The 14,041-nt window shown below is 47.1% G+C and overlaps 1 protein-coding gene across 4 annotated transcripts in view; it reads left to right on the top strand.

Annotated features, from left to right (window-relative positions):
* Nucleotides 1-14,041, top strand: part of fgf12a (fibroblast growth factor 12a) — a 34,765-nt gene that overhangs the window by 2,742 nt on the left and 17,982 nt on the right. Inside the window, exons 1-2 of one of the 4 annotated variants that reach the window (XM_030115599.1) lie at nt 10,020-10,710; nt 12,092-12,139. The exons of 1 other annotated variant lie outside the window; for it this stretch is intronic. In XM_030115599.1, coding sequence (XP_029971459.1) covers nt 10,515-10,710; nt 12,092-12,139 — 244 coding nt within the window. In that variant the 5' untranslated portion in view covers nt 10,020-10,514. Of the gene's footprint in view, nt 1-4,650; nt 5,109-10,019; nt 10,711-12,091; nt 12,140-14,041 lie in introns of those variants that run through there. 2 more of the 4 variants (XM_030115602.1, XM_030115601.1) reach the window with 2 other exon arrangements.

The raw sequence follows: 14,041 nt of genomic DNA, 5'->3' as shown, positions 1-14,041 counted from the left end.
CGCAGGTTCGCTGTGTGAACCCACCCGTCCTGGACATGTGGAGAGTGTGTCTTCTCTTGTGCTTGTTTTTATTTTTTCAAGCTCTTTCGGCTTCCTTCCCCAGTCCAAAGCCATGTTTTCTACGTTAATATGTGATTCTGATCTCCATGTTAGTTTCGGTGTGTGTTGTCTGGTTTATCCTGGTGGGGTACTGTTGTCTTTTGCAGTGTGTGTTTCCCTTTGCCTGGATCGCTGAAACAGAAACAAACGCTCACGAAATCCCGTATATTTCTGTACATTTTTGCAACTGGAAGACAGAAAGACGTCCGCTGATGTAAAGTTCTTTGCAAACGCGTCTCAGTGGCATCGAAACAGTCAGAATCTTCAGGTAAATGAGCTCCTGTGTATCAGGTTTCTTCTCCTGAAGCTCTGCAGCGATCTGCTTCTCTTCTCTCATCAGCCCGACAGTGATCAGCTCCGCCGTAAAAACACTCAAACACACCTGAGTCATCCTCACCTCTATTTTACACTCAGATTAGTGGGGACGGTCTTAACACCGTCTGCCTCCATGGTATCTGACACTTATCTCAGTGAAATGAAATGACTATCTCAGTGAACAGCGACCGATGGGTTATTAAATCACTTATTAATGCTTTATGGATCAGTTAATATTCAATCAACAATGTTTGTGCTTGTAAGGTTGTTATGTTGAGTATTCCAGGGATTGCATCAGACTGAATGTCTTGAAAACAACTGTTTCACTCTGTATTTTTAAAATATAATACTTTGATTTGTTGGAAATTATTTGGACTTTCCCAATTTTATTATTTTTGTTAGTTTATTTGAGGTGCAACTTTTAGATTTAGCTTAGTTTGCTTCTCGAAATACACAGATTTGTGGGTTTGTCGGTCTGCAGTTTGTCCTGAACCTGTTTTTTCGTAAACAGCAGTGGGCTTTGAATTGATCCTTGAGATTTTGAATTTTCAGACGATATTTTAACACAAAAACATGTCGTTTTAATGACTGAAAACATATCAGCAGCAGTGTCACTGAATCGGTAAGCTGAATCTGTCCAAAACGATGCTTCACAGTATTGATAATATATCCAGCAGTCTCACATTTGAAATGATCCTTATCATTATCACTGAAGACTGTTGCCTCTGCTTTCATAAGCGGTTTTGTCAAATTACCATGAGCACATTGTTGTTTCCACGATGGATCCGTCCGATCGAAGCCGGTGTCTCCTTACAGGTCAGCATGTCGACCTCTCTGATGTTGACATTCATAGAAAGGTGAATTTAGAGACGGCTTGTTGAGCACTTTTCATGGACAGAGCTGAGTCTGCTTGAATATGGATGAACGCCGTTTATTGATAAGCACAAGCCGAGATATAAGCAATGAATGAGAGGAAATGCAGCATTAACAGTGTCGGATACATTTGGTTTTGCACGTGAAATTGAAATATCTGCAGTTATTATTGACTCCGAGGAGGCAGGCAGCAGAGAGTGACACCAATCAAACCTCCTCTGACAGACGATGAATCGATCCATAATCTATATGTCAGTTTAGTTTAGTTTCTTTTATGAGTCCAGTTCACGGAATGTCAGTGTGTTACAGATTCTGGTGCACTAAAGAGAATAATGTGATCCTCAAAGATCTCAGTTTCAAATCGTACTGACGATCCTCTGGGTGATTTCAGTTTGATGAAAATTAAGAAATTATTCTATTCATCGTTTCACGTTTGTTATTTTGTTTCCTCTCCCTCCCTCCTTCCCCCCTCTCCCTCTTTCTTCTTCCTTCTCTCTCTCTCTCTCTCTCTCTCTCTCTCTCTCTGCAGTGGTGTATTGTGTTGGGAGTTGAATAAACAGCACAGCACCATCATCATATCAGTGGCTCTGGGTCTGTTGCCAACCCTCTCTCTCTCTCTCTCTCTCTCTCTCTCTCTCTCTCTCTGGCTCTCTCGCTCTCTCATCCCCCTCTCTCCTCCTCTCTGACCTTTTCTTATTTGCATGGCTGCCGCTATAAAGGCTTTCTGCTGACCTGATGTGTCTCTTTGTGTTCACCTTCCGCTCTGTGCACAGTGAGGGCACGTTCTCGGTTTAGTTAACACGTCATTTGTCCTCTTTGTAACAAAATGTTATAGAAACACAAGAAACCAGTATGTAAAATAAAAAAACACCCTTAACATACTATGATAATCGTAATGCAGCTCGGTATCGAAGGATTGAATCTGAGGTTTTAAATGTTTGATCTCTTGGTAACAACTCATTTATTATAACATGTTTGCATTTTAAAAAACAGTTGTGACTTTAATATATTTGTTAAGAGTGTTAAAACATTTTTTTTGTCTTCCTGGTCTTCTTACTTCCTCTGCACCTTCTACTCTTGATATTCTGTATTAAAGCTCCCTCTAGTGTGGAAAATGGGTCAGAGTTGCGTTTCACCACAGTGAGAGTCTCTGATTTTGATCTTATTCAGAGAATTCTCTCTCAAAACACACACAATTCGTCAGAACGCACGAGAAGATGTTCAGGAGCTTCCGTCAATCTGTGGATAGATCAGCATTAGGTGTTTCAGTTTAACTGTGAGTTTATGCTCCACGGTGCAGTTCTGGGTCCCAGAAGTCATCTAGAAGTGATGAGTCACATTTTATGCACCAAAGATTCGCTTCCACATAACCGGCTCAGAATGATGCCAGGCTGCGGTGAAAACGGCGGATTATTAGGTCCACCCCCGTTTCCACGTCACTGTCCAGACTGATACTTACCAACCAGGACGAACGCTTGGTTTTATTGTTTGAGTAGATTCGAGCAGTTAATTTGAATTTGTCTGTTTTATCTTTGCACTTTCAAACAACCTGAAGACTTTTTTTTTTTTTTGAAATTGAAAGTTGTTCGTTGTTTCCATTTCATGGTTGAGCTCTGAACTAGGCTGCCCAGTAACCTTTATTCATTCAGTTGCATTTGATGTATGGTTGCAAAATGATACAACTGGGCTGCAAAACTTCTTCTATGAGACAGCATGAAGAGACAGAAGGCCGTGGGGAGGATTTGTGCCGTGCGTTACAGAGATGTGAAGCCTACAGTATTTGGTATCGTTCTGTCAGCAGTCGTCAACGTTCATGGACAAAGAGATGTTTTACCACTTTTCACCTCATAGACATTTTGATACCTTCTGCGGCAGTTTAAGGCTTTAAAAAAAAACTTAGTTTTAGTAGTTTTTAACTTTTTCTCAGCATTGTAAACTGTTTTAAACAGTTTCAACTGCTTTTCCTTCTTCGGCTGTTTATTATTTCATTTTGGTTTTAAAACCGTTGTAGTTTTTACATTTTCTTTGCTTATTGGTTGCTGCTGCTTTTGATTTTCTCGTGCCCATAAGTTTTGTAATGTCAGTTGTTAAGTATCTTCAACAAATGAGACTATTTGTGGCTGATCATTGTATCTTGTGGAGATTAACTGCAGTAGACAGGCTGGAATATGAATTGTTCAATATCCAGAAACTATCGATTCAAGTTTGAACTCCGAAAGTCCTTTTGAAAAATTAAATATAGTAATTTACTGACAAAAGCTACTGAGATCCAATGTAACTATAGTGTGTTCAGCTCCCTCATCTTCAAAAATCAGTAAAAACACCATAATTTATCACCAGTAATGATTTTAAAGACTGCATTGCAAACTGTTTGATTTACAGTTGTGGAGTCTGTAGGTGTTTTATTATACAGTACTGTCATGTTTTTTTATTGGTCTTTTTGCATGTTTTTATGTTGTTTAGTGTCTGTTGTGTTATTTTAGTGTTTTTAGTGTTTTTTTTTTCAATATGTGCTGTTTGTTCTTTAGTATATATTGTTGTCTTTTATTGTGATTTTTTTAGTAGTCTTTTAGTGTGTCTTTCAGAGTGGGCTGTGCCCTTCTGGCTGTCCTTCTCTGGCCTTTTGGGTGTGTTGTAGACTTTAGTGTTTGTTGTGGCCTTTCAGTTTGTGTCATAGTGTTTTTTTAGTGTATGCTGTGATCTGCTATTGTGTTTTAGTGGTCTTTTACTGTGTGTTTTATGCTTGTTTAGTGTCTGTTGTGTTATTTTAGTATGTTTTAGTGTGTTTCCAGTGTGTGTTGAGGTCCTTTAGTGTGTCAATAAGGGGCTAAAGAGAACATGTTGCAGATTGCAGAGTGACTAATGAAATTATGTTTTATAAACTTTAGGGGTTTTTTTCAGTGCTTAACTTGATGTAAGAATCTGTGCAGAGTCAGTAGGAACCTGAACATCGCTTTGGAACCTCTCCGTTTCCTTGTGCTTTGTCTCTGATCGTTGAGTTTGTTGAAACTTTGCGTGCGCATCACGCAGGGAGGAACAGCTGGTTTTACGCGTCGGTCCGCAGGTGACGCAGCTCTTCCCGACGGACCCGGGAGGTTAAGAAGACATTTAACAAAAAAAAAAAAAAAAAAAGAGAGAAAGAAAACCTGCGGGTTGAGGATGTGTGCAGCTGCTCGGATCTCGCAGCCTCGGCTTGTGTGAGCTGTCAGCTCCGCATTAGCTCACTCCTCCCCGGCCTGCCTTTCCTCTCCTCCGCTTCCCCCTGCAGTTTAACTTTGGCGTGCATGCTCTCTCTCTCTCTCTCTCTCTCTCCTCTCTCTCTCTCTCCCCTCTCCTCTCCTCCCCTCTCCTCTCCTGCTATTACGTCCGCTGCTGGTAAAGACGCGGAGGCAGGAGGGGGGGATGTACAATTAAGAGCACATTGTAACGTCCTTGCGTCGAGCAGCGCGCCGTGAACGCGGATGACCGTCGGTGGACGCGAAGAGGATAGACAAGGGGGAGATAGGGCAAGAGAAAAGCGAGGGGGGGAGTGCGCGAGAGAGGGGGGGATCACTCAAGATGCCTCGTTTTAGCGTAATTTGTCCTGCAGACTGTGCCCTTCCGGCGTTTTGAGCGCTGCTGTGAGCCCACGGAGAGGCTGGCTGGCTGCGCTATGCTGCCTGACCCTGCCGTGTTGTGATAGCGCTGTCCGATTGTTTGGATTGAGGAAGGCTCCCATCAACCCAAATCAATGAGGATTCTGAGGCCATTCCTTCAGAAAGGAGCGCATATGCTGCAGTGTTTCTGTGGACAACGATCGAAGTCGACCACTATCACCAACGGTGAGAGACAAACATAGCAGCATAGCTGCTGTAGCTGCCGTTTGCTTTGCATGCTTTCTCTCCTGAGTGATGGAAAAAAAAAAAAAAAAAAGGGAAGAGGGGGGGTGTTATGGAGAGAGGAGAGCAGGGCTGCCGGGGTGAGTGGTTTTATTAAACACTGGAGTGTGTGAGTAACATCTTGCCAGTCTGCAGTGGAGAGACAGCCTCTCCTTGTGCTCCTGACTTCGCCTCCTCCTCCTCCTCGCCGCCGCGGTGAGCCGCTGCCAGCCAGCATCCGGCATCCAGCATCCAGCCGCCTGCACTGCTCCACAGAGGAGCACGGCTCCGGTTACTTTACCAGACCCGGCTAGATTTGCAGATTTGTTCCAGTGCTGCATCTGAGGCGGGCCAAAAGCGGACAATGCAGGGATCAAGTCGTTAAACTTCAGGGGCCTGGAGAGAGGCAGCGCTCCCTTCCAGGGCCCTGACCAGCTCCAGTCAGCACCACGGACAGAGCCAGGAAAGTACTCCAAGGACCCAAACTTTTCACGTCTTGGAACAGATCGTAGTCAAAGCAGGCAGATTACACTTAAGAGTAAGAACTCCGTCTGTGTCTCATGTTAAAACACAGTTTTCCTCTATTTACCTACTTTAAAGAATGCCACGCTACACAAGTAGTTCACAGTTCCACATTTCCCTTTTCTTTTGCTTATTTTCAGCATGATTTCATGAAGTCAACAACAAAGTGCTCTAACAGTCCAGACAGAGTCCCCGTGCACACACACAGGCCCGTGACCAGCCAGCACTTACCAGTGATTGGCGTCCAGCCTAAGATCCCTGCTCTGTCCTCTAGCCATGTCTCACTGCAACGCCACTGTTGTTCGCTCATGACGTCTCAGGATGCCGTTTCCCTTCCCGGTCCTGCCGCCTCTCCTTGTCACCGGCAGCACGGAAGCTGGAGCGCCGTTCCAATTCAGGGCAGACAATTAGAAACTCCATTAAGCACAGTTGATTCCTCTGAGGTGTTTGGACCAAAAGCAGCGTGCACACTGGGATCCGGAGGACTCGGATAGAACGTAGTATCATCCCCGCATCTCTGCTCACTGTTACATGAACCTCACGACCTCAATCAGAACTTTCTGAGTCAGCTGACTGGTGTTGACAGAAGTGGGGAGAGCGGTGTCCTCCACAGAGCGAGTCCTTCTGGTTTCCTCTCGGTTGTTGCGTCTGTGACATTATTATCAGTGCATCAGGAAGTTTGACGTGTCAGTTAAAGCTTGTTGCTGCTTCAGTGTCTCTCCGATGCTTTAAAGAGTTCGAACCCTGCTTCCTGCACAGCATTACTCCCTCCTCTGGTTCACTGCCGTCCGTCACAGCGTTGTGTGAAGGTGTTGTGCTCTTCACATTCAGGCACGAGGCCAGGACTGACCTCCGAGGGATTTCCGTTTGAGAGATGTTTCCGAGCAGGACTAAATGTTTGCACCTGCTTTGCTTTAGAGGTGTCAGGTTTGCACCTGGCTCCTCTTGTATTAAAGCGAGGCCTCCGGGGTTCATCTCCAGTCACACATACACGCCGCCTTTGGCTACGACTTTCAAGACATCAAACACACCTTGTTGGTTTGAATTCAAATTCCTTTTTTTTATTTTTTTATTTTTTGACTCATATCTATTTATAGCACCATGTCCTATCAGAGCTGATACATATTCAGGTGGCTCAGGTGTGCATATTGCAGGATCTCAGTTTGTGCCTTTAGGTGCTGAATTCATATCTTTGCATTTTCAATATGATCCGAAATTGAAGACACAAGTAGCGACGTCTGAGTTGCAGGACAGTTTCCTGGTGGGTGGAATAATACCGACGGCAGTGAGGAATCCTCGTGCTTGTGAGCGATTGCACATGTTTCTATAACAACACTGTAATTCTTCATTGTTTTGTCACAGTTCAGAAGCAGTTTGTGCTTCTTGTAGGTTTTTGTTGAATATTGTGTACTTTTGAGTATTTTTCATTTACTTGCGATGCAATGGAAGGTTATTTTCGGATTCCCATGCGTCTCTGGCTCTGCTGTGCTAATACCTACCTCATTCAGACTGGTATTATAATCTGTGCTGGTGGCATTCTGAGTCACAGACTTCTTCTCTGTGGGTTTTGCTCTTTGCCACCCGCAGGCTTGGCAAGACAGTTTAGCAGACATTACACCATGAGATCTAGTTCCAGCTATTGTGAGTCAACAAATCTGTGAGGTATCTCAAGGACACATAAGTGACAAACTTCAGAGAATGGAAACACCCACCAGTTTCTGTCTGAGAGGTTCGCTTGTTTGCCACCAGGGGGCAGCAGGAACACAGAGGTTCCTCTGAGAGGAGCTGCTCTTGTCGTGGAATCATTCTCATGGCAGTGCCAGAGGGACTGTGGGACTTTCTCAGCTTATTTTCTTGTGCTACAGAATGAAGATTCCTCTAAATCCTCTCAACTGTCTTATATCACAAGAAAAAGCACGTTCTCTTTCATTCTCAGGATCCATTCTCTCTCATCACAGCGCTTGTTTTTAATGTTCACATTAAGCATTTTCAAATCACACTGGCTTTGTAATTGAAACAGTCCATCCTGGGAGTCAGAGGCATTTAATTTTAGGATAATTGCTCTGCGCTCTCTGCAGTGCATTTTGTAGCAGCGTTTGTTTTATTGCTTGCTGGAATGAAGTGAGCGTCATTTGTCTCCGGTAGATGGAGGGAGCTGTAGCAGACTCTCATTAGGGAATACTCTGTCTTCCCTTGACAAAGATGCATGTCTGCTGTGCTTTAAACACCAACTCTGATTTTGCTTTTCCTTCTTGTTCTCCCCGTGTCGTCATCGGTTTTGAGCTGATGAATGTAATATTGAGATGAATATTGATGTTTCTGTGTGCTGCAGTGACACTCACTGGTAACTCAATAGAAAGCTTCTGGGCTTTGATTTAGACTCTGACTGACTCCAGCCATCAGTTCTGAACATTTTTCTTTCAGTCTTCGTGTGAAAAGAGTGATTTTATCTGCCCTTAATCTCTCCCTTTCTCTTCTTCTCTGTCTCAGTCTTTCACCCCCCCCCCACACACACACACAGACACACACACACACTCAGCAGAGGACTAACTGGGGTATCAGCACTTCACATTCAGCTGCTCTATCCATTATATCCAAACCTTATATAAGGGGGGGCAGACGGTGGCAGTCAAAGGGAATTCTCTCTCTCTCCTTCTCTGTGTCTTTCTCTCTCTCCCACTCGCTCGCTGTCTCTGTGGATTGAGTTTGGAGAGAGTGTCAAACCAAGTCCTAGAAAAAGCCTCTAAATGTTTCATGCCGTTTCATCATGGGGGATGAGAGAGGTTTTGCTGTGCTGCAGGACGCTCACGCGTTCTTCCTCCCACAGTGTGTGTGTGTGTGTGTGTGTGTGTGTGTGTGTGTGTGTGTGTGTGTGTGTGTGTGTGTGTGTGTGTGTGTGTGTGTGTGTGTGTGCGCGTGTGTGTAGCCTATCTGTGTGCAGTGAGCAATAATAAACCAGAGGCATGCTGACATGAGCTTACACACATGTTGGTGCATACAAACGCGCTTGCAGGTCCTGATGCGGGGGCATCGTGCATTGATTTACCTCGACTCTGCCGGTTTATCCTTTGGCCATAAAGAGATTTGCATCCCCTCAGAAGAAAGACACCGCTTTAAATTGTTCCTTCGATGGAAGCATTAAAAGCTTTGCATTTTTTTTCCCTCCAGTTACCTTGACACATAGAAGAAGACGCGGGATGCGGTCCCTGGTGAATGCACATGAATCAGAGGGCCCAGCCGGTCTGTGGACGGCAGTGTTTCTTGTTGATGCGGCTGTTTGTGTTGTGTCGCTGTACAGTGGAGTCACCCGTCCCATCTCATGCGTCTTAAATCACGCCACTCCATGTGTTGTGTCTCTGTCTGGCTCTTCTGCTGAAAACCTGTTGCAGGTAATCCTTTTAGTCAGACTAAATATGTCCTTTATGGCCAATAAAATCAACGCCCATGTCCCTTGAGTATAAGCTGTGAGGGGGGAGAATAGCATAAGCCAAAGCTGATTAGGAGGTACCTTTTTTACGCACGGTGTATTCCCAACAGTTCAGTGCTGACCGACCCAAGCAGCACATCCAAAACAGGGGTTTCCAACACTTCGGATCTGAAGCACAATTAAGTGACCCGCTTCATTTTTAAACGTGCACTTCGGCTCCAAACCGCGTCTGCGCGCATCCGCCGCGCACCGCCACCCACCATCCGTCCGTCCATCCACCCCTCCCTTCAAAAACCGAAGAGCCCTTTCAGCTGCTCCTTTAGATATTTAATGCTCGCAACTTCTCAACGCACAGATCATCATCTGTCTTCCCCTGAAGGCAACGACTCCGGAGGATTCCTAATACGAACCTCAATCACGTATGATTGCGTTAAAAGAGTTGGAGGGAGAGAGAGAGAGAGAGAGAGAGAGAGAGAGAGAGAGAGAGAGAGAGAGCGAGAGAGCGAGAGAGCGAGAGAGAGAGGCAGAGGCTGGCTGTCGGCGGTGTATCACATCGGGAGCATTTATTCGGGACCCGCCGGAAATAACGCCTCGGCTACTTTATTATTTGTGCGCTACAACGAAAAGCACTTCGGCGTGCAACTAATTGTTGCTTTCCAGTCAACAATCGCTCCCCGCAGTCTTAAATCACATCTCTGCAGCATCCTTTGCAGGGTATAGCCTCTGCCTCCGATTGCATTTTTTTTTCCTCCCTCCCTCCTGCATGTCGAGGTGCCGTCGACGGAACCGGAGACTGGGCTCGCATGTCTGGACTCCCGCACCGCGTAACGGACGAGCCGCGGAGGTTCTCCTGCGTTCTTCGCCCTGCATGGAGGAAATAATAACCGAGGGGAAAAGTTGGGATCCGCTGTCCAGCCACCCACAAGCAGCCCGTGCATTGGTTTAGAGAGGGATCCGGAGGACAGGCTGCTGTGCAGATGAGGAATACGGAGTCGTGCTCAGACGACGCGCCGTTCACCTGGAATACCTGAACGCTCTCCAATGACACGCCGCTGCAGTCCACTTATAAACACTGTTGCATGTTTTCACGACTAATATTTCGGCCCCAGTGGCCTTGTCCGTAGATTTATGCCTCCTGTGAAAACGCTCGGTGCTGATTTGCAGCCCTGAGAGCGACTGGAACTCGCAGCAGCTGAATTACGCGCAGAGGATGCTGCCCGACGCGCAATGATGTCCGGGACTCGAAGGATCGTCTGATCAGGATGACATCTGGTTGAGAAATTAGTGGACTGAAGTGCACATTCGACGCTTTTCTATCAGTTTTTTTTCCCTTCCCTTTTTTCTTTGCGCCAAGAAGCTGCATCGAGGACCCGACAGCAGCCGAACTACACTCTCGGTTTTTCCAGACTCGGTTCGGGGAGATGGCCGCGATCGCCAGCTCCCTGATCCGGCAGAAGCGCCAGGCGAGGGAGTCCAACAGCGACCGGGTGTCCACTTCCAAACGGCGCCCCAGCCCCAGCAAAGACCCCCGCTCTCTCTGCGAGAGGCATTTCTTGGGGGTCTTCAGCAAAGTCCGCTTCTGCAGCGGAAAGAAAAGACCGGTTCGGCGGCGACCAGGTCAGTGCCGTAGAACCCCCCCCCCCCCTCCTTTTTTTTTTTTTTTTTTTTTTTTTAAACCAATGTGTTTTATGTGTGCGTATGGGAAGCGATATCCCCCCCCCCCCCCCCCAACCCCCCCACCCAGCCACCCCGCCCCTCTCTGGAGCGGCAGAGGCAGATACTGCAGTCTGAGACCGGAGGAGGAGGTGGATTTTCTCCGGTCTGCACACATCCACCTGTTCCATTAGGGTCTTCTCGTTGTCTGTCGATCCACTGCACGACCCCCCCCCCCCCCCCCTCCGCCCCCCGTACGCCACCCCACCCCCTCCACCACCCTCCACTGCACCCCCGGCAGGAGCAGTCTGGACGGATAGAAGCGTCCCGATGCTGTGACGTTATCCCCGCTTTATTCATCCGATCAGGATGATCAATCCCCACGGAAAAAAAAAACAAAAAAACATCAACACTGGAATAACTGTATATAACAGTCCACCCCCCCCCCCCCTTCAAACACACACACTCACACCCTCCCTTCCCAAACTACCTGAACACACACACACACACACACACACACACAGAAAATCAGCATTAAATGACCTAATTCAGTATGAATGCAGATTGGGGTACGGAGGGGAGATAAGTTGCACCGCAGTGCACCAAGGCTCTTTTGAGATTAAATGTTTTAATGGTAAATGTTTATTGCAGAGAGCGAGAGAGAGGGAGAGAGAGAGGTAGAGAGAAGGAGCGAGAGCTTTACTGCAGTGAAGGGAGGTATAGCTTTAGTGATTAAGAGCTTCTCGGCTTGTATTGATATGCCTGTAACGCCGATACCGTGAAGCCTTCCCCCCCCCCCCCCTTTTTCTCTTTCACTGGGCTCTGTTTTGGTGCACAGATAACAAGCCAGTGGTGCAGGTCACCCCGCCCCCCCCCCCTACACCCCACCTCCCCCTCCCCCACCCCCTCCCAGCGGATAGTTCTGTTGCTTGATGAGCGACAGCGAGGTCCACTCCGGGTCCCACAGCCAGAATGATGAAGGATGAGGAGGCATGCATCAGAAAGAGGGGGGGGGGGGGGGGTGGGGTGGGGTGGGGGGGGCAGAGACCGCCATCCAGACAGCCAGACAGACATATTCAGTGAAATCCCCGTCGTCCCGCAGCCTCACCAGACAGACAGTGTCAGTGGCGAGAGGGCGGGAGAGTAGCTGGGCAGGTAGGTGAGTCCTCTCGGCTGCCACAGGGCCGGCAGGGAGGCAGACAGACGCTGTGTGTCCTCATATTTCCACTGATGCCTTGCCGTATATTTTTTTTTCCTCATGAACAGCCGATACACTGGAGAATGAATGAATTCTGTCTGTTTAAAGGACTGTTGTTTTTCCTTCTATCCTCCCCCCTTCGTAAAGACGCTCCCTCGAAACCTCCACAGGTGTCCCATAAGGGCTGCAGGCTAGGTCAGTAGCTCAGCCTCCATCCGTGTGTTGCTGTGTTTCTTCTCGTCTCCACCCCATCCCGCGCCCATGTCGACTCTCCCTCGGTCAGGGAGGGGGAGGGGGGGGAGGGAGGGACAGAGAGGGAGGGTGGGGCTGGGGGCTTCAACACCTGTCTGACCAGCCGGCGACCCTCTCCCTTGCTGATTTCCTTATTTCTCCTCTCATTCCCTCTTCTGTGTGGCTTTTAGTGGACTTCTTACGCTTTAATTCCTTACCTGTTTCTCCTCCTAGCTAAAGCCGGTGGTCTGTTGCTCGTCTTTTCTCTCCCCTCTCTGCCGTTTTCTCATTTCGTCTCTGCCTCATTCTCTCCGTCAGTCGACGTCGGGTCAGTCTTTATCCTCGCTCCCCGTTCTGTGTCTGTAAATATGTGTCGTCGAGGTTTTTCTCTTGATGTATATGAATATGATGTGTCTCCTCCTGTCCAGCACTTTATCAGAACAGGTGATCATTCACCATCTCATGGTCATGATGCCATTCGTCAGTGTACTCGATGTTTTTGTCCTTCTGTATTGGTATGAAGTAAATCTATTGACGGCCTGATGGCTCACACACTCACGCCACGGGTCTCACACATGTTGCTGTCAGCAGACATTTTTCACCCACAAGCACGTGTTGCCAGCCCGGGAGTTTATCTGGAAGTCTTGTTGATCCTCACACACACACACACACACACACACACACACACACACACATGCATGCATGCACACACAGTACACACACACTCTCTCTGCTAAATGATTGGAACTGATGAGCCGTCAGGGATTGGCTGGTCTGCGCTGAGGCCCTAATTTATGGAAGTGTAGTTATCACATGTGATTTACTGATGTGTACACTCCCATGTGCTTACACACACACACACACACACACACACACACACACACACACACACACACACACACACACACACACACACTCTCATCCCTCCTCCCTTTGCCCCTGATGAATGATGGAGAGCCTATCCCAGGAATTGATGGCTGTAGCCCGGGGTAGGTGAGTTGGGGATTGATGGTCAGGATGATGTACAGTTGAGAAACGCGAACCCGCTCTCTTCTACTTAGCTCCGGCTCCAGATGAGCTCCCGCCGCCACACACTCGTCTTGCATACGGTGTAACTAAAGCTCACGCGGTTATTGCAGTCGTCAGCATTCAAGCAAAAGGCTTTGAACATCTGTTGAAGACAGATCTGGCTTAAAATGTCCTTTTTTTTTATTTTTCTTCTCCTGGTGTCGAGAATGTTTCTTCCTGCTAAATCTTGTGAGTTTTTAATTTGCGCCTGACTGGACTGAACTGAATTGCATGTCCTCCATGTCTTGTTGTGACCTTGGAGAGAGCATCAGGCGTACTCACACCTCTTTATTCCAATCACATACGTGACTTATCTGAACCCGGAGGCTGTGCCGGCAGAGCCGGCTCCTCCGGTGTTTACTCAGACACATGAAACGAGGCTCCGCACAAATTAAGTTGTGACAAAATGCATAATTTGTTTCCTTTTGTCAGACTGAGAATAAACAAAGGATTAGAAGCATCCGATGTCGCTGTCTGTTTTATGAGTGGCGCTGCGTTCAGAAATCTGCCAGACACATTACTGTTTGGCTGCAGAGTTTCATTATTCACAGTGAACCTGGAGAGAAATATGACCGCACGTTCCCACTCTTTATTCTCATTATTTGAAAAAGAAAAAAAACAAACAGTTTTATCTGTTGAAGGTTTGCCAGAGTCTGGTTCTCAGTTTTACTGATGGTGTCACCCAACTTGGAAAGACATCCTGGACATAAGGCAAACAGTGGCGGCTGTTTGTACTTCTTCCCCGAGATAAACAGTTTTTCTACACATATTCCCTCCTCTCTGGTGTTACCGGAGGCT

Source organism: Salarias fasciatus, chromosome 18, assembly GCF_902148845.1.
Source record: "Salarias fasciatus chromosome 18, fSalaFa1.1, whole genome shotgun sequence".
Lineage (NCBI taxonomy): Eukaryota > Metazoa > Chordata > Actinopteri > Blenniiformes > Blenniidae > Salarias > Salarias fasciatus.
Note: the sequence above shows the minus strand (reverse complement) of the source record. Positions and strands in the feature narration are given on the sequence as shown.